Genomic DNA, 15,577 nt, shown 5'->3' on the forward strand with positions numbered 1-15,577 from the left:
GTCATACCTGGCAGTAAAGGGTGTGGCCAAAACCTGCAGGGCATAGCAAGATGCAACAGAAACCCAATCGCCTGAAACAGAATGATAAAAAAAACAACAAGACAAAGACAGAGGAGCATTGTCAAAAAACACCCAATGTTGCAATGAGTCATCGTAGCTCTCTCTCCCTCTCCCACATGAGACATAAAGTGAGATCTTGTTTTATGTTGCTCAAGCAAGACACCTAGGTAGAAGCACTGCAAGTTACTTTTCATGTCACAGCACATTTCGAACATACTGTTCCAAGTTTTCATCAGAAGCTGTAGTTATTTGTGTCAGCGAGGCACTTCGTACTCAGACTTGAATGGACCTTTTGCATTCTGAGAAGTCATTCCCATTTACATGAAAAGTGGATGGGATGTGTGTGAGACACAGTCAATGTGACAAAAAGAGTTATGGCAATAACTGATATGGTTTCTGGCCAAAGCCCTGCAAGATAGACTTCAAGCACAACTCTCACAATGAGCATAGCGGATCCACTCATCCACCAGACAGAAGGCACAAATCAACTGTTCTGCAGGGAGGTTTGAATATATATTTAATCACATTTTCTGGAAAAAGCAGAAAATATCTTTTAGTGAATGAAGAATATGCCCTTTTGCAGGAGTACCTCACACATTCCTTATTCATGTTTTGCGTCACACAGTCACACCCTGTGCCATCTCCACACATACCATCATGATTACTTAAACCACAAGTCCACCTGTTTTTAGAGCAGAAGAGTGTGCATAGTGTCTGTTTGTGGCAGCACTATACTTTTGTACTATTTATACTATTGTATTGTATATGTTCATTTGGTTTCAAATTAATTAATCTTATTTATATATTTGAAGTGTAGGGTGAATACCAAGGAAGTATATTGACAAAGAGATGCAACCCGTAAATAAAAACAATGTATAATGTCTCAAACACTTTTATTTTTGAAAAATCCTGTGCAGTGCAAAGCCTGTTAATGGAAAAGTGAAAAGCATTTTTATTAACTTTTCTTTGCAGGTTTGCAAATGCTCTTTTTTTGTTTTTTAGCAGCAGCGCCTTGCTTCACACTCTGCACTGTACTACCACAGTTTCATGTGAAGGCTAGCAGCTCCTTAAAGTTAAAAGCTTGAGGGAGTTTCAAGCAGTAGTAATCTTCTGGTCACAATCCCACTGCTCTACTTCAAGTCCGCTGCTGCCTATAAGGGACTTTCATGTGATTTTTCTGTGCAGTTTCTCCAAAGACCTGATGTCATTTATTTATTAAATTTGAAGATCCAGCATGTCAGATTTAGGGTGCTGTATTTGCAGAATATGGGAGAAATTAAATATAATATGCATGAGCATGTTTTGATTAGTGTATAATTGATTATTCTCATCAGGATCACGGTGGGCTTGGAGCCTATCCCGTCTGACTTAGGGTGAGAGGCGGGGTACACCTTGGACAAGTAGCTAACTCATCACAGAGACAAACAACCATTCAAACTCACATTCACACCTACGGGCAATTTAGAGTCACCAATTAACCTGTTAACTGCATGTCTTTGGACTGTGGAGGAAGCCGGAGTACCCGATGAGGATCCACGCAGACACAGGAAGAACATGTTAACCCCACACAGAAAGGCGGGCGAGTGGAGAGGGTTGCAATCCGAAAATACACTGCTAGATACTACTGCATCCTTTAATTAATTAAACTGCAGTGGCAGATAAAGTGCCTGTAATGTTTTACATTAGTAAGAGCAATAATTGATCCAATTAAGTAAAGTACAGGTAAAGTCATAGGATCACCAGAGTCATTACTATTCATTGTCTCTGGACTGAATATCTGTAACAAATTTCACAGCAATCTTTTCTATATTTATCAAGATATTCACTATGAATCATGAATGTCAACCTTGGAGGTGCACAGGAGTTAAAATCCACGGATCACTTCAGTATTTTTCGACCTGGACCTTATTGTCCTGTGTTTTTGTGACTAATGGGGACAACAAATTTTGAAATCCAAACTCAATAGAAACAAAATATAACCAGCAAAACCATAATAGCCGGTCGTTCTGCTGTTCCAACAATCTCCGAAGGGATTCTTTCCATAATGTTAATGGACATCTAGAATCAATCTGAGTCTATCAGTGGCAAAAAACAAACAAACATTACTAACAAACTTGAATCACTTAGACACAAAAACATGGGAGAAGAGGGTCCAGCTTGATTAACACCAAATTATGATTAGGAATCATTTTTGGGGACCAAATATATGTTATAGACAAATATACAACTGACTAGGTATATGTTCAAGGAAAGCATACACATATGTTTTGAAATCAGCTTTAGACCTCAAGTCACATTCGTAAATGGACTTATATGGCGCCTTTCTAGTCTTCCAACCACTCAAAGCAGGACATATCTCAGGACAGAAGATATCTCATTCAACCACATTTACACACTGATGGCATGGCTGCCATGCAAGGTCATCAGTTTGAGGATACACATTGGGGTTCAGTTTCTTGCCCAAGGATATGCAGAATGGAGGGGATCGAACCACCGATCATCTGAGTAGTGGACGACCCACTCTACCTCCAAGCCACAGCCGCCCCATGCACATTGCACATTCTGCAACTTTACCATGTATGACATGCAGAGCGGTGTGGGAAACCTTGGTGTGTCATATTTCATACTTGTTACAAACTGTTGCTTATTGCCTGAGGAAAAATTACACATTTTTCTGAACTGCCAACTACTATAAAACATGTCTCTTTTAAAGTTTCTAATTATGTTTTATTACCAAAGTGATTTAGTAATTTGCAAGTTGCATTATAATTCATGAAACTGAAGAAGAACTTTTTTTCTACTGTATGGAGATGAATTGTATGAAGTCTTATGCACTTGTTTATCATTGTGAAGCACTTTTTTTCACACTGTTGCGTGTCTAAAATCTATCGCATATGTCATCACTCTTTTAATTCTGGCACTTCAAAATAAACTTTACATAAACTTACGCCAACAGAGAGATTTAAATTTCTACGGTCTGTTTAATCCTTTCCATCAGTGCCACACCCTTGTATTATTCTATCACTGGGATGTCTGGTTGCACAATGACAATATGACAATGTGCACAGACTCTCGCGGTGCACTCTATAATGTGAACACACGGTACCTGGTGTTGCTGATAGTGCAAGTTCTACAAATTTACAGAGTGAGTTTGGAAGCTAAATGTTACAAATATAAAGAAAGAATGGCACCTCTTTGTATTGCTCTGGTAAATAATTACTAAAGCAAAAGGACAGGGCTTTCATTTTTGTTCCTCTTCTCTGAGCTGTAGAATACTTTCAGGCAAACTTGTGAATTAATATAAAAAAGAAAGAGTGTGCACCTCTTTGAATAGAAGTGAAACTCTTAATGAAGTGCAGCTAAGCTGTACAGAGCTATGTATTACATTGTGTACTGTACACACAAGAAGCTGGTGTGTTGGTGTGAAAATACTATCTCCAGAGAGACAAAAATATCTTCACTCACTCACCAGGGTTTCCATCAGTATCTTGAACATAATTTATAGCTGGTTAGTACATGCATGAGATGAGTGTGCAACCTCAAAATGAAAAGCAGCAGCGAAGAGACACATCTGGTTTGTATTACTCCGATCTGTGCACGGTTTGTGCAGTTTGTAGAAATCAATTGTTATATAGAGGCAAAAGAACTCTTTGTTACATTTAATCACAAGCAAAAAAAAAAGTCTGAATAATACATGTATTATTCTTAACTACTAGCGTTAAAAATGTATCCAAAACTGCAAGAAGAACTTTGAATACCTTTGTGTGTGTGTTTTTTTAAATATTTTTTTTATTTAATCAACCATTGCTTCATGTAAAACAGTTCTCTCAATCCTCTGGGATATCGTAAAACGAAATACTGTGGTAACATGGAAAGAAGCAAACAAGCAAGAGCTTGTTCTTGTTTGGGCATGATACACATGCCAATGTACAATGCCAAAGAAAATAAAGACCATGCGGGCATACACTGCAATAAGTTCTCAAGCAGTGCTGTGCCCAGTCTTGAATAAAGCCAGGTATCGACTGACATCATGAGTGTCTATAAAAACTACTTCTAACTGGCAACCCAGTAGGCTATTGTTGAGCAAAACGAAAAGGAATATACACAATTTTGAGTTTAGGACGTTAAACATTGACTGAAACTATGAATAAAAAAAAGAACCATAATGTAAAAGATGACAGACAATAGAGCAGACATTCCTCTCTTCCTTTGTGTGTGAGAGAAAGTATGCTGAGTGAGAGTTAATTGAGAAAACAAACAAAACAAACAGTCATACTGATCTATTTATTTTGTAGTGTTTGCTGTGCCTGTTGCCTTGGTAATGTAACAGGTTTGGCCAGGCAGGTATAGCAGTTTAGAATAATGGTGCTGATTCACTAAAGACACATCACTTGCCAGAAAACTGACAAAGTTGAAAACCCGAGGGATGTGACTGTATAACTAACCTGAGGCAGTAGGTAAGAAAACAGTAACGGGTGTGGCTGTGCTACATTTTACAGTATACTTTTTAGGAATAAAAAATAGATGTTCACATGGATGCCCTGTCTTTATGCACATTAATATGGAGCACAGTAATAAGGGATGAATAGATTAATGAGCGATCATGTTTTGCATGAGGTTTGCAGGTAATGGTGAGGTCTGAATGTTTTTGGTTGTGTAACAAAACAGGATTAAGTCTCATCCCACTTTCTCCTTCTGTACGTTGCACAAAACGAACCTGAGGAGTGTGTGTGAGGGGCGGGACGGGACGGAGCAACCATTTTAGGTATTACTCCTCCCTTCAGCCTTGCACGCCCCCACCCAAGGCGTGAGCAGCAGCCTCATGCAGGATAAAAAGGGGACAGAGGCAGATCTGTGCATCTCAGTCCATCTCCTTCTCCTCAAGGCAGGCAGATCTCCTGAGCAGTCTTCACCATGACTTCATCGAGAACCATAACAACACGCACCTCTATTGGAGGTGGAAGCTATGGTGGCGGCTTTGCAGGAGGTATGGGTGGGAGCTATGGAAGTGTGGGTGGGGGAGGCATACAGCGGAGGTCAGCTTTAAGTGTTCATGCTGGTGCAGGGGGCACAGGATCAAGAATCTCTGTTCCCTCCGGTGGTTTTGGAGGTTACAGTAGTTACAGCAGTGGAGGTGGTGGTGGAGGTAGAAGCTTTAGTTATAGCATGTCAGGAGGAGGAGGAGGAGGAGGTGCAGGCTTCAGTGGAGGCTTCGGTGGAGGTGATATAGATGTCGGAGCCAATGAGAAGGCCACCATGCAGAACCTGAACGACCGTCTGGCCTCCTACTTGGATAAGGTGCGCAGCCTTGAGAATGCCAATGCTGAGCTAGAGCTCAAGATCCGCCAGTTCTTGGAGACCAAGGCCTCCCCCACTGCACATGACTACTCAGCCTTCGAGGTCACCATTGCTGACCTGCAGAGTAAGGTATGTTACATGACTTCTCATGTGCTGTTGACAGCATAATTAATGTTTACAGACCGCTTGCAGATAATTATACTAATTATGTGAAATGAAACATCGCTTCATCACGCAGATCCAGGATGCCACCCGTGACAATGGAGGCATCTATCTGGCCATTGACAATGCAAAACTGGCAGCAGACGACTTCAGAACCAAGTAAGTATCAGGGCGAGAGACAGAAAGTTTAAAAAGTGTAAAATTACTCTGAAGCAATACACTGAAGATGTATATGTTGATGTTGATGTGCAAATGATCTGATCCCTTGCTGCTTCACAGGTTTGAGAATGAGCTAGCCATGCGTCAATCCGTGGAAGCAGATATCGCCGGTCTAAAGAGACTGTTGGATGAGCTGACACTCGCCAGATCAGACTTGGAGATGCAGATAGAAGGCCTCAAGGAGGAGCTGATCTTCCTCAAGAAGAACCACGAGGAGGTGTGTAGCAAATGTTTTTCGGTCATCTAAGTGGTATTGCATTCGCTGTCTCAAATGTAGAGTAAAATGGACTCAAACCACAAAGCAAACGCCCCCTACTTACCAAACTCCTCTTATTCAACAGGAACTGGCAGCTATGAAGAACCAGATGAGTGGACAGATCAATGTGGAGGTGGATGCAACACCACAGGTAGACTTAGCTGCCGTTATGGCTGAGATCCGTGACCAGTACGAAGCTGTGGCTGCCAAAAACACGAAAGAACTTGAAAACTGGTTCCAATCAAAGGTGAGACTGGACCAAACCTAGTAGTGATCTTTATTGACTATAAGTAACTTCTTATTGCGTACTCAGACTTTTGTGTAAATGTATGAAATTAAACATGACACTGATGCTCTTCCATGTCTCCTGCAGTCAGAGGAGCTGAACAAGGACGTAGCAGTCAAGACAGAAACTCTCCAAACGTCCAAATCAGAAATCACTGAGATCCGTCGCTCGCTGCAGGGCCTGGAGATCGAGCTACAGTCACAACTTAGCATGGTAAATGATCTGGGGCAAATCTCTACTCCAAATTATGGTTACATCCTCCTCTTATCCCATCCTCAGCGAGACACACATTGATTAATGCACTGTTTTTCAGTGTACTCATTCCTTCTCTTATTGTTCTCTTCACCCTCCTTCTCATCCAGAAAGCGTCTCTGGAAGGCACCTTAGCTGACACAGAGGCACGGTACGCCATGCAGCTCCAAGCCCTCCAGATGCAAGTGACAGGTTTGGAAGAACAACTGACATGTCTGCGTGCTGACATCGAAAACCAGAGCCACGAGTACAAAATGCTGCTCGATGTCAAGACACGTCTGGAGATGGAGATTGCAGAATACAGGAGGCTGCTGGACGGGGAGGGCAGGTAATTTGCTTGCACAAACAATCCTAAATTATCCTAAATAATCCTAATCCTAAACTCATCATAAAAACTAAAGGTTAGCTCTGTAAACTGAAGATTTATACTGTTTTTTTTTTTTTTCACCTCTTCACAGTGCCAGCCTTTCAGGAGGCAGCTCCAGCTCTTCCAAGGTGATAGTGGTCACACAGGAACTGAAGGACGGCATGGTGGTGTCCTCCTCCAAAACCACTACCAGCTAATACTCTGTCTCACGCAGCCAAAGCAACACATGAGCGCCACAAGCGCTACATCTGAACCAATACTTCCTTCACATACACATGTGAATGCAATAAAAGGTTCTCAGTTTGCTGACTACCATTTTGTCGTCTTTTGTCTGAATTATTTGTGTCTTAATTCCAAATAATGCTGTGTTGGTGGATTGATACAAACCAAAGGTCTTACAGGGAATTACGTACTTCATCTGTATCCTGATATGACTTGCTTTAGGTATTTTGGCAGGTCTGAGAAATGACTCATTGATTGATATTGACTCATTATTTTATGTGATTAAAAACCTGCTCAGAATGAAATCATCATAGCCTGAGGCTGTCCTCATACAGATTTGCTAATATGCATTCAGATGACAGCTGGGAAAATCTGAGCAAAGAATAAAAATATTCACCTCAACTCTGAATTTCCTCAGAGACACCAGTGGGTGCAAAACCAGAGGCTACACCGCGTAAAACACTACAGTTGTACAGCTCTGCAGTAGACAACATGTTCACAAACTGCATGCATGCTCAGCAGGATTTTTCCCCAACAATTAAAAAAGCTATTTAAAAGTATGTACCAGTGTAGTAAAAATGGCTCAGTCTACAACAATATTCTTTGGTTTTAATCTGTTTTCTTCAGCAGTCCACAGGCACATTTGGTTTCTTGGCATGAATTAGACTCTCTGGTTGCTGGAAAAGATTTGCAACTTGTCAAAGGAGTTTGCTTTTTGAGGTAGGTCCCAGTCCGTCTTTACACACTAATTAAAGCTGCATCATCTAATGTATGGCCACTAGGAGGCAGCACGTGTGTTTTCAGAAACTGATACCATATGGCGCAGTGAAGGATTAGCTTTTTAGTCCAAAGAAAAACAAAATTTTAAAGCAAAATTCCATGAAAGGGAGTGCTGGTCTACTAAATATCAGCACGGCTGTGTTTCAGTCATAGTCACGAGCATTCTTTGCACAGATATATCTAATTATATTGATGCTGAATTGACAAGAAATAATGTCGACATATGACGTCCTTTATCTTGTGTTTCTAGAGTTACACACATGTAAGAAATTGTTCAAAGTCATATTTCCTAAATGGAGTTTGATGTAATATTTTACCCTGGAGAGCACAGGGAGTTTTAATTTAATTAAAACTACAAATTTAGTTTAGAACGTTTTGTCAATGCTACAGAAACATTAGGTAACTGTTAAATATGATAAAGTTGTTTGATGTTGACTGCTGTTAGTTATTAGTTTGATTAATGGTTGTATATTGATTACTGATGGTGGCCAATCATATTCAATTTCTAATGGCAGCATGCAGTAAATGGTTAGCCCTGGTGTCCATTTTAAAACTACTTGTAAAAATACGTTACAATTTGAGATAGATATTATTATTACAACACCTATAAATGATGCCTCGTGTCCAATCAGAATACTTGGTTTGAGCTAACTTTTTAATAAAAGAAAAATAAAAGGTTTAAAAACTCATAATATAAAGACTAATGATTGTATTTTGATGAGCACTGTCAATAGTTTCACAGAGGTCTCTTTTATCATGGTGGTCTATGAGCCACAGAGGATTTTTTAGTCACAGTACCACAGGTGGCCACTAAGATGAATTGGCAGCAAGGCTGACTTGCCACGCCTTGTGAAGCTCTCTTAATGCTGACTGACACAGTCAGTAGTTATTAGGGACGATGTATTAGCAAACAATGTTTTTGTATCCAGTAAAAACAGAGCAACATTATAACCCCAATGTCGTTATATAGCCACCTTTTCTTGTACGTGTACTGTACACTTACAGACAGAGTTTTTAGCTGGTTAGCTAACTGTTTGGCACTGAATATGTAGTTTACAGTAGATTAATTAGAGTTTGTTTGTTAGAAAAACAGTTTGAACTTTACAATCTGACGTAAAACAAAAACTATGAGCTAAAGGACTGACATGTATTTGATCTGTTGTTGGGCTATTAGAAACCAGATCATCAGCAAGGCACAATAATACCAATGTTGAATATTCTGAATTGAATTACGACAAACAAGAAAGTTCAGTTGAACTGCATGATCTTTATTGATTTTTGCCAATGCTTCCAAACGATCACTCAACCTGATCCACGTCGACATCAACAGTCTTGCTGCTCCCGACCACCTTTCCATCCACAACTGTCTCCACCACTGTGATGACCTTTGTGACAACTGAGGAAAATAAACCACAACAGTAATGAGCAAATCACATCACATTTCTTAAAGCCAGGTCAAATCTAAGCATCGGTTTAATAATAAAATGATAAAATTATGTTCTTATGAAAAATAGCTTACCTTGTTTTGAACTGGAAATGGAAAAGAAAAGAAGAAAAATATTAGTCTAGAACACATCTACAGTACATTTTCCTTACATTTTAATTCAAATATTTCTAACCAGTGAGTGTTTCTCTGTCTTCATTGGGTCTCACCTTTCATCCTCCCCATCCAGCAGCCTCCTGTACTCTGCAATTTCCAGCTCCAGCCGGGTCTTGAGGTCCAGCAGCATGTCGTACTCCTGCTTGTTGCTGGCAATGTTGGCGTGGAGCTGGGACAGCTGAGCCTCCAGGCTTGTGACCCTGTTCTGGAGGCTTGTGAGCTGTGCAGCGTAGCGTGCCTGAGTCTCTGCCAGAGTGCCCTCCAAAGACGCTTTCTGTTATGGTCAAAGGAAAAAGGTGTGAGGTGAGTGGGAAGTGTAACTAATGTGGTTCTGGGTACTTGGTAATTACCCTTATTTGCTTTCGTGCTGCAACATCTACAGTATTGTTAATGTGTATAGTATAGCATGACTGTGTTCAATAGATAATCAGTCTTTATTGTTAATATATACATTAACTTACCATGCTTAAATGGGACTGCAGTTCAATCTGAAGCCTCTGGAGGGTGCTCTTCAGGTCCTTAATCTCTGTGCGGGTTGTCACCAGGACCTCAGTGTTTGTCATCACTTCCTGCTCCACACCTGCCATCTGTGCAGATCCAAAAAACAAATTAATTGTTTTACCCACTTACAGTTATAGACCATTATGGTTTGGTCAATTGCAATCGGGTCCTTTAAAGGTTGCCAAAAAGTTGTAACTCCTCACCTTGTTTTGGTACCACGCCTCAAGTTCCTTGCGGTTCTTGCCGATCACGCTCTCATAGTGTTCTCTGATTTCTGTCATAGCCTGGTTCAGGTCCATAGAGGGAGAAGCATCCACGGCTACATTGACCTGACCGCCTACCTGACTCCTCAGCAGAGCCATCTCCTGCAGGGGTCAAAGGACAACACCTCAGTCAGTCTACATAAAAACTATTACAAGAAAATTATCCAGTTCATTATTTGTGCGCTGTATTGCATACATGCTTTTAACTATATGTGTGTGTGAGTGTGGTGTGTGTTGGACAGGGTCACTGAGCGTGTAGATAAACAGTAGCAATGAGCTAATGGAGGGAGAGAAGAATACAAGGAAGTGTGCAGACCGAAGAAGGGCAGCACTGGAAAAAGTGAGAAGGCGGCAGACCTGTTTATGAAAACACTAATCTAACATGGAATTTCCTCAGTGTTATCAGAGATATCACACGTAAGGCAGAGGCCATGTGTGCAATTTCTGACTGGCTCAGGCCACAATAGATGGCTTTGATAAATGCTGACAACTTTGTCAAACAGTGAATAGCCCCTGTGTTGAGCTCCTAAGATGGATGATAATGAGCAGTGTTTGATCAATCACCAGTGTAGTTACATGCTTTCCGGTTATGTGCATACACGGAATGGGCGTTGGCCTAAGTGTAGGTATGTATCAGGGGTGTTGACAGATATAAACTCATCAGTTTTGCTGGTTGTGAAACTGCCATCGCTAAAATGAGTGCACTCTGACCTCTTCGTGATTCCTCTTGAGCATGATGAGCTCGTCCTTCAGGCCCTCATACTGACTCTCCAGATCCATTCTGGCCAGGTTCATCTCATCCAGCACCCTCTTCAGTCCAGCAATGTCCGCCTCCACAGCCATCCTCATGGTCAGCTCGTTCTCATACCTGAGAGGACGAACAGGTCAGGGAGGTTTTTAGTGGGTTGTTAACATTAGAAGTTGACGGTTAGGCATGAGTCCATGCTTTGACGAGCGTGTGAAATTTCACTTATGTGGCAGTCACATAAGCACGCAGAGAATGCACTCACTTCATTTTGAAGTCATCGGCAGCCAGTTTTGCATTGTCAATGTCCAGGATTGTCTTGGCATTGAGCCTAGAGGCGATACGGATCTGAGGAGGAAAAAAAAGCAAACAAAGAAATGAGTGAGTGAGAAAACAGACAGACAGAACAGACAGTAACCCTGTATGCAAGGAGTCCCCATCTCCACTGATATGACAACTTTTGCACATACACATACACAACCTACACTGCATCCTTTTGTAATGATCACGGTCACACTGTCGGCAGGAAGTGATGCTCAGCTGGAAGGAATCTGGTATGACATTAATGATAATTACCCCAGCACTGCTCTACACTGTGGTTCAATGATGGGTTTCTTGGTTCTCTAACTTAATTGGCAGCTGTCCCAGCCCCGTAAAGTACATACCAAGTGACACTTACCTCTCCTTACACACACTCACTGTGAACGTTAACAATGAGAAACACGAGAAGAGGAAATAAACAGAAAACACAGAGACACACACAGACATATCTCTCTTTGTCTTCTTACCTTGTCCTTCAGGTCATCGATGGTGGCGAAGTAGTGAGTGTAGTCATGGGAGACGACAGTCCTGCTCTGGTACCACTCTCTGATCTGTTTGTCCAGGCGGTTGTTCTCCTTCTCCAGGGTGCGCACCTTCTCCAGGTAGGTGGCCAGACGGTCATTCAGGTTCTGCATGGTGGCCTTCTCGTTGGCTCCAACGTGGAGGTCCAGGCCATCAGACAGGTTGAAGCCTCTGGAGGGTGGTGCATAGCTCTGGGATGAGGAGATGCGGGTGCCGTGACCACCTGCACCACCGTAGACACTCATGGTCTTCTGATTGTAGGATCTGGAGCTGAAAGACATGCTGGAAGGACTGAGTCTGGACCAGGTAGGATCACTCGAGTTGATCTGCAGTTGAAAGCATCACTTTGGTCTCCTTGGTTATATAGCTGCCACACGCAGAAAAGTGGGACGGGCCAGGAGGGGTAGATGAAAGAGAAGAATCCGGCGAGAGGCTATCCAACTATTCATCTACATATGCAATCTCTCCTTTAGCACGGGTGTGTAGACTGGTGGGTGAGGGTTCATCTGCCTCAGGTTGGACTTGTAACTCCACATTCTTTGAATACTCTTCAGTTTTTTTTTTCCAGAGTCCTGAACTTTTAGCAGTTTGTAATTACAGCCTTTTGAGTTTGGTTGCTTTAAATCAGGTTTAAATACAAACATATCTAGTTTCAAATATTGTACAAACTGCTATGTGTTATTATCTTGTAAATTTACTCAGAGCAGTGACAGAAATGACACATACCAGTGACAATTTCACCTCAGTGAAACTTGGAGCCAAAAGTTGAGAGCAAGGCATGTCTAAGATAGTTATGGTTGTTCTTGTCACATAGGCAAGAAGTTCAGGATTGTATTAACTAAGATTATTATTGTATTAATGAAGAAATGTATATTCTTTATTCAAGTGTCATACACTCACCTTTGCCCAGCTGATCTGATACAGACTTGCCTCTATGTTACCCATAGAGGCAAGAGAAAACTCTAAAAAAGTAAAACATGTTGTACTGTACTTATGTGCCAACACACATTAGATATAAATCTGAACAGGAAGATCATGTTACAGTAAACAGATGAATGTTTCATTGTCAGCCTCATATAAATCACACAGGTAGTGTGACTTTCAGTCCCCTGAAAAGAAACACACCTCGTGTTGCTTTGGATGTTCTCAGTTCACCATTTCCATGACTAATTTTCAAATTTTACAGCCTTTAATTAACTGAAACTACAAAGCAACGTGATATTCTTTCACTTCCATTCACTGACCCCCCCATGAAACAGTTTGCAGCCCTTGTCTGACATCTTTTTTCACTATGTGTTTGTTTTCTTTTTAAGACCTGTATTTTTAATATCACAAAAACATATAACTGCCTTAACTGACAATGTGTGTAGCATGATACAGAGTTGCTATAACTTATCTATAAACCTCTTTAAATAAGGTGACAACAAGCTGTGGAAGTTTCTCTTTCATTACAGATCATACTTATTTATTCTTTGTCTTTTACAAAGACACACAGCTATCTGATAAAAATAAACATGTTTTCCGGTGAAACTGCTCTCACCACCACCACATGCCTAGATTACATCTGTTGGGTTAGAAATGCTGTGGAACAACTCGTAATGATCACAAACAAAGTGTGACGTAACTTTAAAATGAAAATTAAAAATGCACCAGCTCATTTTTATTGCTTTATTGTTGTAGTGTACTCATGACAGAACCACACCCTCATACCAGCAGAAAATCATCACCTTGTTGTTGTTTTTTCCGCCTCTATCTTTAAAAATACACCTGAACTTGCCTGACTACCTCACTCTATCATCATTTCACAACCTCTTTGTCAGCAGTCACACTGATAAGCAGGTTCAGGCTGAAAAGCGGATGAGTGATGCTTCGATTAGATCTACAGCATGCCAGTCTGTCCATTCCTTTAAACATAGTATGGTATTATTAGTAATGTCAGAGGCACACATTTTATGTCACGTAGTAAAATGTGGGATGATGTCTGTTTAGAGTCACTGACTTTTGAGATGTTAGTTATCACAAATCAGGTAGCAAAGACTTGTTTATGAGAGCAAAATTGACTATTTAAGCTACCTGAGCAGCCAGACGATCATAAATTTTCACAGCAGACAGTTTGACAGATTAACGACAGCTCCAATTAAGACAGGATGCCCAAAACAAGGGATTAATGTCATTAGTTACACCCCTGGTTTTCCTGCTATGACTTGTCAAAGAGTCTGCTGTAACACAATGCATTGATTCAGACCAACACAAGTTCTGTGTGTTAGAAGGTTTAGATAACCCAAGGCGAAATCTGTTTTTATTTTTTACAACATTTCATAAATCTCATCTAAGCAATGTGTTTAACTACATGATAATTAATTATTTTGCCTAAGATTTACAAGTTTTAAAGTTTACGAGTGGGTGAAGCTTCTACTGCACTCTCAACAGTCGAGCTGTAAACGGATATCTATTATTGTTTTACCTTAATCCTTACAAAACATTTTCCCTCAGCTCATTCTAGCAAAGATCCTTTGTCTCCTGAAACACACAAAAATGTTGCCCTTCCTGCCTTATCCGTGCCACATCGACAGCCTCTGGTGTTACAACAGATTGTTTTGTTTTTTTGTTTTTTTTTTAAAGATAATTGATGCTGACAGTGTGTTTGCACTGGAAAGAGGAATTTCAGGTGTAGTAACACTCCTTTATGTACTCATGCTCGTGTAAACAGTGTCTCTACCTGTCTATTAAGAAAATTAATTGTGTTCGGTCAAATGGTGTGTCACATTTTCTTTGAGACACTGGGACAGAAACACAAACATGAACCACAGTGGATACAATTAGTTCTTACACTAAATTAACAACAAATGAAAACAATGTTTAATAATAGAAGCAGTAATAAAGAACAAGAAATGCTCACATAAGTATTCACTTTCTATGCAGGGCACAGGACTATACATTTTTCTTGTTTGTGGAGACAGAGAATAACAAGAAACATGAACCCTCTGTGTGACTGCAGATGTTGACTCAATGTACAGAGATACACTGAAAATGCAAAAAAAATGAACAATAAACCTAGTTCTGATAAAGCCCAGGAAAGGGTTGGTCCTGCAGGTTAGAATATAAGTAGTCCAAGGACAATCACGTGGTCCATGACACACAGATTTTGAGTTACAATTTAATAATGGAATAAAACTGCTGATGTGAGCTAAAGGAAAAAGGCCCCAAGACATATAACCCAAAAACAGCTTCAACACTTGGGCCAATCCGGACCAAGCATGAGCTCGCCACCTCCCATCAGCCCTCCACGCCCACTTTCTTTCACTTTCAAGGTGGAACAGAAGGCAGAGGGATTCAAGTGGATGCAAAAAGAACTGTGACTAACAGGGAGAACAAGAAGAAGAACAAGAACAGCTGCATTTTGTCTTTTCCTGCTCACACCACCCGTCCAGATCCCTTCAGTAACTCACACAGACACATTCTGTGGCTGTCAACGCTCATGTGTGTTTATGCATGTATGGGCAGTTGTGTGTATTTAACTGCCACATACTTTGTGTGCGTTTGTGTGTGACACAGTGGGAGGCAGAGAAGGAAAATCTGGGTCTGCCTCTGCGTGGGAGCATTCAGTTGTTTTAAATGTCTTGTAGTACTGATCTGTAGTATTCAGATACTTTACTTAAGTCTCAATACCACACAGTACAGGTAAAAGTATGTAAGTATTATCAGAAAAATATATTTAACAGT

The 15,577-nt window shown here is 40.8% G+C and overlaps 2 protein-coding genes across 2 annotated transcripts; one reads left to right on the forward strand and one right to left on the reverse strand.

The window, feature by feature from the left end:
- Positions 1–4,907: 4,907 nt before the first annotated feature.
- krt15 (keratin 15) lies at positions 4,908–7,215 on the forward strand. Its single transcript, XM_010735076.3, has 7 exons — positions 4,908–5,487; positions 5,597–5,679; positions 5,800–5,956; positions 6,081–6,242; positions 6,369–6,494; positions 6,644–6,861; positions 6,992–7,215. The coding sequence occupies exons 1-7, from the start codon at positions 4,975–4,977 to the stop codon at positions 7,095–7,097; spliced, it is 1,365 nt and encodes a 454-aa protein (XP_010733378.1). The 5' UTR covers positions 4,908–4,974; the 3' UTR covers positions 7,098–7,215.
- Positions 7,216–9,149: 1,934 nt separating this feature from the next.
- On the reverse strand, positions 9,150–12,210 carry krt98 (keratin 98). The gene is made up of 8 exons (XM_010734214.3): positions 11,800–12,210; positions 11,277–11,359; positions 10,978–11,134; positions 10,207–10,368; positions 9,964–10,089; positions 9,556–9,776; positions 9,422–9,432; positions 9,150–9,298 (listed from the first exon to the last, which is right to left on the reverse strand). The coding sequence occupies exons 1-8, from the start codon at positions 12,133–12,135 to the stop codon at positions 9,201–9,203; spliced, it is 1,194 nt and encodes a 397-aa protein (XP_010732516.1). The 5' UTR covers positions 12,136–12,210; the 3' UTR covers positions 9,150–9,200.
- Positions 12,211–15,577: the final 3,367 nt, after the last annotated feature.

The sequence above is a fragment of the Larimichthys crocea genome, chromosome X (genome assembly GCF_000972845.2).
Source record: "Larimichthys crocea isolate SSNF chromosome X, L_crocea_2.0, whole genome shotgun sequence".
Lineage (NCBI taxonomy): Eukaryota > Metazoa > Chordata > Actinopteri > Sciaenidae > Larimichthys > Larimichthys crocea.

Bases quoted from the DNA above. Each gene is read 5' to 3' on its own strand.
- krt15 (XM_010735076.3), top strand. From the start codon at position 4,975: ATGACTTCATCGAGAACCATAACAACACGCACCTCTATTGGAGGTGGA. The intron at 5,957-6,080 runs GTGTGTAGCAAA...CTTATTCAACAG, and splicing joins TCAAGAAGAACCACGAGGAG to GAACTGGCAGCTATGAAGAA. The intron at 6,495-6,643 runs GTAAATGATCTG...CTTCTCATCCAG, and splicing joins TACAGTCACAACTTAGCATG to AAAGCGTCTCTGGAAGGCAC.
- krt98 (XM_010734214.3), bottom strand. From the start codon at position 12,135: ATGTCTTTCAGCTCCAGATCCTACAATCAGAAGACCATGAGTGTCTAC. The intron at 11,135-11,276 runs GTGAGTGCATTC...TCGTCCTCTCAG, and splicing joins GCCGATGACTTCAAAATGAA to GTATGAGAACGAGCTGACCA. The intron at 10,090-10,206 runs GTGAGGAGTTAC...GGATCTGCACAG, and splicing joins AGGCGTGGTACCAAAACAAG to ATGGCAGGTGTGGAGCAGGA.